The sequence below is a fragment of the Marmota marmota genome, unplaced genomic scaffold (genome assembly GCF_001458135.2).
Source record: "Marmota marmota marmota unplaced genomic scaffold, marMar, whole genome shotgun sequence".
NCBI classification, from domain to species: Eukaryota; Metazoa; Chordata; class Mammalia; order Rodentia; family Sciuridae; genus Marmota; species Marmota marmota.
Window position 1 is genome coordinate 34,679,093 of NW_026000240.1, and position 6,630 is coordinate 34,685,722.

The window sequence follows — 6,630 nt, forward strand, 5'->3', positions numbered from 1 at the left end:
TGGCAGACCTGACATCGCATCACCCTGCGCCTGCTCGGGCCTAGCCGACCAGTTCCTTGTCTCTCCCCCGCAGGAAGATACCTCAGACTGTGGCCGTGGAGCCTCCTTCCCGCCATCGCTGGGCATCCTGGTCTCCCTGCAGCTTCTTCTCCTCCTCGGCCTGCCGCCCCGGCCACAGCTTCAAGTCCACACCCTTGCCGCCTCTCACCGCCTCTGAGCGCCAGCCCTACCCACACCCCCCCACCCTGCCCGCCTGCCCCCCCACCCCTGCCCCACACTCCCGCCTTACAGCCTTGCCCCTCCCCCACTTAAGGACCTGAGCTCGCCAGGCTCTAAGAGCCTGTGCCTTGGGGTGGGGGAGTCCCAAAGGAGGGCGCCACAGACTTTGACACCCAGGATATGTCTCACCGCTGAACTGTTCAAGTGTCCCAGACACTGGACTCACCCCAGTGGGCTGGGACAGGAAAGCCACATGTACTGGTGCCAAACCAGGCCTCCCCTGCCTGCCCTGCCTAAAGGCTTCCTTTGTGTAGGCCATCCTGCCTCAGCTGGACCCCTCTAACCAGGCCCTGCTGCCCCACCCAAGCCCAAACCTAGTTTCCCTGGGAATAATGGAGGAAGGTGAGATAACAAGTTTGAGGCCCATGGGCTCCTGCCCCCTTTCAGGCCTACAGTCATCCCTACCCCCCAAGCACTACAGGTGTCAGAACAATCTCACAATGACATCAGTTTAGACACACCCCAGTATACACCTGGAACCCTGAGGGTAGAAACCAGACTCACTAGACAGACCCCAAAGGACACACATAAATGGATACAGAGACACACATACAATGGGGGGCTCACAAAGCCTTACATAGGGTGAGGGGGTGCTGGTGGGAGGGCTGGCACAAGCATGCTCCATCTCCTACTCGCCGCCTGCCTCTAATCTGAGCTGCAGCCCAGCTGATCCTCCCATCTTCTAAAGCTGAATGTCAAACAGTGCCAAATGCTGGGGCAGAGGGTAAAGACCCCTCTGTCCCATCCCTAGCCACCAGTGTCCCCCAAGTGCCCCTCACCCTGCCAGGTGCTCATTGTAACCATTTCTCACTAGTATCAAACCCACAGCAGGACCACATGCCACTGCCTGCACCCTTCGGCAGAGGAACCCCCACCAGACATTGCCCTTTGCCTTAGCAGGGGTGACTTGGTCTCTCCTGGCTGGGCCATCCCACCCCCAATCTGGCCCTTACACACTCAGGCCTGTGCCCATTCCCATGTCCCTCCCTCTCTCCCTCCCCCGACCCCCCCTCTCTCTCTCTCACACGCGCACACACACACACACTCACACTCCCTGAGCCCAGGAGGCCAAACCGCCCCTCTTCTGCTGAACACACATTTGCACTCACACATATACACACTGTGCACACACAGAGGCTGGGCCTTGGGCACATCTGTTCACACCATTCATTCTGGTCATTTCCCCCAAAGGCATCCCAGTCTGGGGGCCAGTAGGGGACTGAGGGCAGGGGGATGTAGCCACGGGATTCAATGGACTGGGAGGAGGGGGGAGGGTGATGCATTAATTAATGGCTCCATTAATTAATGTCATGTTGCTTGTTGCTTTCTCAGTATGTTTGTATGGTTTGTGCCCGCTGCTGGTGCCAGGGTGGGTGTCCATGATGTGTGCCCTGCCTGGATGTCAGCTGTGTCCTGTGGGGGCGCATGTGTAACTGTAGTGTAGTCAGGTGCTCAATGGAGAATATAAAAATGAAACAAACATATACAGAAAAATAAATATATATTTTAAGTTTAAAAAACAGAAAACAGACAAAACAATCCCCATCAGGTAGTTGTCCAACCCCCAGCTGGGTCTGATCCTTCTCATCACCCACCTGACCTGGCTGCCCCCTCACCTTGGGCTGGGGGACTGGGGGGCCATTTCCTCTCTACCCTTTTTTTGTTGTTGTTCTATTTTGTACAGACATGTCGGAAAAACAACAGTGACAAAAAGTCAAAAAACTTTGTAAAATATCGTGTGTGTGATTCCTTGTAAAATATTTTCAAATGGTTTATTACAGAAGATCAGTTATTAAATAATGTTCATATTTTCACTTCAAACAGTTTCCATCCACTGTGTCAGCTTTGCGGTGAGGATTGGATAGCTATGAAGACAAGGGGCCATCACCCTGTTCTGCTGGGAGAAGGTCATAGCAATCCAGGTCCCTGGTGGCCATAGGGCATGATGCTTCATGGGCATGGTCCTTCCAGTGACTAATAAGATCCAGGCCCTTGACATACTTTGTCTCATATTATCTCACAAGCCTCCAGGAAAAAAAAAAAAAGCTGTTTTTGAAAACTAACTAAATAAATAAGCCTCCTAGAGTTTCAAGGCAAGGCCAGAGTCCTGAAGGAATGAAAATAGTAATGAGATGCCAGTTCAGGCTGAAGTCCGGCTACCTAGTCCAGCAACTGGGACCTGACACTCAGGTCCTGCTCCTGGAGCCACACAACCAGAAGTTGGTACTTGCTAGTGCTCAAGGACCACATCCTACTATTCCAGGGAGGCCAAGGTCTGGCTCACTCCCCTATCCTGACCAGGGGAGGCCAGAAGCCAAGTCAGTTTTTGCAAATTCTCTGACAGACCCTTCACCCTTGTTCATTTTAACCCTAACCTTAGTTTTTATGACAACTTTATTCTTTTCCTTTTTTTTGGGGGGGGGGGTACTGGGAATTGAACCCAGGGTGCTCTACCACTTAGCTACATTCCAGCCCTTTTTACTTTTTTTTTTTTTATCTTGAGACAGGGTTTTGCTAAATTGCCCAAGCTAGTCTGAACTTATGATCCTTCTTCCTCAGCCTCTAGAGTACCTAGGATTACAGGCATGTGCCACCGTGAGAGAATTGTAACCACTAGTTCAGAGGTTTTCCAGAGAATGCTGTCAGTGCTCACTCTGCAACACTGACAGGATCAGGGACTCTGCTCACTTACACTTAGCTGGCAGTCATCTGCCACAATCTAAGGGTTGTTACTAGTGAATCCTTCCTGGGGCAGATGAGTATAAAGACAGATGAAATATTTTCCCTCACAGGATGAAGGTAAAAAATTGGCTAAGGTCTAAGAAAGAAGGTGGTGGCAGGAATGCTAAAGATGAAAGGACATTCAAGTGTCAGCTACAATGGGGCTTTCTTCACTTCTCTGCTGGGATTAGCCACAGAATAACACCTAACCCTCAATCTCAAAACAGTTCCCATACTTTGAAAGCCCCTCAGATTCTGGGGTAGGATCACCAAATAAAATATAGAAAGCTCAGTCAATTTTTATTTTTTAGATAAGTTTCGTAGAGAAATGTGTTTCTCATATTACATGGAACATGCTTATACTAAAAAGTTTATTGTTCATCTGAAATTCAAATTTGACTGAGCACCCTGTATTTTTACTTACTTAGTCTGGCAACTCTCTCCCTGGTGTGTGGCATCCAGTGGAAACCCAGACCTCAAAGATAAAAGGAGTCAACATCCTTTGTAAACTGGAAGGCTATGCACATATTGGGCAGTTGGAACTGAGATTGATGGCTGAAAGGGATGCTTTATAAAAGTCCCTCGTTATATAATTATTTTAATTTAGAATACATTTTTTTTAAAGTAATTCGATATACAACAACAACAAAAGGCAAGAAACAACCTGTCTGAAGTCAAAATGGTGAGAAGTAAGGTCTGACCCTGGCTTGTGGGAAGATCTTTCTAACTCCAGCAATGATCAGAAGTCTCTCTGGTGGAGAGAAGAATCACTGAGGTGGCCCAGCATCACCCTTTTAAGGGAGGAAACCCTGGGTTCACTCCACTTGTAACAAAGGCAATCTGAATATCCAAGGTGGCCTGGCATTCTACACTTTTGTCCCCTTTGTTCCTTAGGGTAGGAAGATTCTGTCATCTCCATTTTAAGGTACACGAAACTGATTTTTTTAAAGATTCAAGAATTTTGCCAATGTCACACTGCCGCCAAATGACGGCGCAAGGACTCCAGTCAGGTCCCATTCTTAAACGTTCCAGGGCTTCACACACTATTACACACACCAGGACCACCTAACGTCCTCACCCACACGACTGCTCACAAGATCACACTATTATGTACATGCACATATCATAAATGGAGTCACTCTCCCTGGAAAATTCAGCAAGTATGTGACCTGAGGCCGTGCGGCCTCCTGAACCCCCAACTCTCAGCTTCCCGAGGTTGGCAACCTCTCTCCTTTATGCACCAAGAACAGGCAGAAACAGCCCTCAGCTATACAATTCCCAGAACACCCTTCTCGATCACGGACAGGACCAGCTAGGCGCACGGTCTCCTGGGACTTGTAGTTCTTCCCAGAAACCTAGTTCCGCTCCTCCAGGACTGTAGCCAAGGACTCCGTATCCCAGCATGCCAAAGAGCCGGAAGACAGGAGCTCAGAAGGCATCCGGCCGGCGCTGCCGCCGGGGGCACGCAAGCGCAGCACCCATGTTTGTCGGCCCCTGAGAAGGGAGGAGGCAGGGGGAGAAGTCAGGACTGAGGCCCAGCTGGAGCTGACCCGACTTGACTCGGACCTGGAACGAGGTGCCCGTCCCGCGCGGACCAGAGCCCAGGAGTGGATGGAGGTGCCCCAGTCCTGAGAGCAAGGCTAGTCCAGCCAGCCTGGCGCTGGGCCTACCGGGCAGGCAGGCAGGCGTGCCAAAGCCGCCCAGGACCTTCGTAAAGGTCCGGGGCGAGGGGCCTAGACTCTGGCCAGGCGACAAAGCCCTTTGAGACCGGAGCCCGTCCCGACCGGAAGCGGAGCCTTCACCAGGGTGATAGGCCAGTGACTAGGCCGAACCCGGGCCTCCCATCGGGGCCGGACTGGAACGAGGCCCCGGGGAGGCCCCTAGCCCACCTTCTTCACCTTCCCCGCAGGCCAACGCATACCAGGAAAATGCAACGCGCCCTACCTGGTGCCCGCCAGCACTTGGGGGCCATCCTGGCGAGCGCCAGCGTGGTGGTAAAGGCCCTGTGCGCAGCGGTACTTTTCATCTACCTGCTTTCCTTCGCAGTAGACACGGGCTGCCTGGCGGTCACCCCAGGCTACCTCTTTCCTCCCAACTTCTGGATTTGGACTCTGGCCACCCATGGGCTCATGGAGCAGCACGTGTGGGATGTGGCCATCAGCCTGGCCACAGTGGTGGTGGCTGGGCGTTTGCTGGAACCCCTCTGGGGAGCCTTGGAGCTGCTCATCTTCTTCTCGGTGGTGAATGTGTCTGTGGGGCTACTGGGGGCCTTCGCCTACCTCCTCACCTATATGGCTTCCTTCAACTTGGTCTACCTGTTCACAATCCGTATCCACGGCGCTCTGGGCTTCCTAGGTGGTGTCTTGGTGGCACTCAAGCAAACTATGGGGGACTGTGTGGTCCTGCGAGTGCCCCAGGTGCGCGTCAGCGTAGTGCCAATGCTGCTGCTGGCACTGCTGCTACTGCTGCGGCTGGCCACACTGCTCCAGAGCCCAGCGCTGGCTTCCTATGGCTTTGGACTCCTCTCCAGTTGGGTGTATCTTCGCTTCTACCAGCGCCATAGCCGAGGCCGAGGGGACATGGCTGACCACTTTGCTTTTGCCACCTTCTTCCCTGAGATCCTGCAGCCTGTGGTGGGGCTGCTGGCGAACTTGGTGCATGGTCTCCTGGTGAAAGTAAAGATATGCCAGAAGACAGTGAAACGCTATGATGTGGGAGCCCCATCCTCCATCACCATCAGCCTCCCAGGCACAGACCCTCAAGATGCAGAGCGGAGAAGGTACCGTGAAACCTTCCAAAATCTTGGCAAGCTAAGAGAGTACTGGTCAAAGTCACATGCCACCTGTTGAGGTGCTTGCTGTGCATAAGAGACCCACAGTCAGGTGTTGGGGCAGGTTCAGAGAGGAAACCCAGTCTGGCCTTGAGAATTCAGCATGTAGATGTCTGGGCTCCGGTGTGTGCTTTTTCTTACCACTAGGGCCATTTCAGTCTCAAGAAATACCATTTCTTTTGGTTCTGTGTGAGGGGCTAATGGAGGTATGCATCACCCTGGCCTTGCAGAGTCTCTAAATCCTAGACACTTGTACTTGGGAGCCAGAGACAACCTGTTAGTCTTTTTTCCCCTGGGGGGGGGGGACCAGGGAAGAAGGCCTGGGGCCCTTAAGAAATAGTCTGGTTACCCCAATTTCCAAATACTGAACCATGTCCTCTTCATGAGTCTTAATTCAGATACATGCTTCTCTGCCACTTACTGAGGGAAGCTTAGGGTCTTACCAAATTTAACTTCCAAGCAGGGAGGTGTCACCAAACCCAGGGGACTCGCTATATGACCCACCTTAGAGGCCTGTGTACCACACCAGATAGTGGAGACCTTTGAATTATCTGTAAACTAAGCCATCTGCCGCATTAGGCATCCTGGCTGAATTATTCACTGGCTGCACTTTGGCCAGGACAAGAGAGACTGTTTTTAATTCAGCTCTTAACTCTCCTGGATCTGTGGGCTCCCCAGAGTGGTCCCAGCTTCTATAAGATCCCCAGCTCAATTTACAACATTATTCTTGGGTTTTTTTTTGGGGGGGGGGGGGGTTTGCTGGTTTTTTTTTTTTTTTTTTTTGAAGGTATCGATAACAG

At 51.9% G+C, this 6,630-nt stretch overlaps 2 protein-coding genes across 9 annotated transcripts in view; both read left to right on the forward strand.

Annotated features, from left to right (window-relative positions):
* Cacna2d2 (calcium voltage-gated channel auxiliary subunit alpha2delta 2) overlaps nt 1–2,100 on the forward strand; it is a 107,177-nt gene extending 105,077 nt beyond the window's left edge. For all 8 annotated transcript variants that reach the window (XM_048794286.1, XM_048794289.1, XM_048794290.1 and 5 more), the window contains one exon: nt 74–2,100. In XM_048794286.1, coding sequence (XP_048650243.1) covers nt 74–217 — 144 coding nt within the window. In that variant the 3' untranslated portion in view covers nt 218–2,100. The remainder of the gene's footprint in view (nt 1–73) is intronic.
* A 2,304-nt stretch (nt 2,101–4,404) lies between these two features.
* The window catches only part of Tmem115 (transmembrane protein 115), a 5,079-nt gene continuing 2,853 nt past the window's right edge, over nt 4,405–6,630 (forward strand). The window contains exon 1 of the mRNA XM_015487139.2: nt 4,405–5,779. Within this exon, the coding sequence (XP_015342625.1) occupies nt 4,929–5,779 (851 nt within the window). The 5' untranslated portion in view covers nt 4,405–4,928. The remainder of the gene's footprint in view (nt 5,780–6,630) is intronic.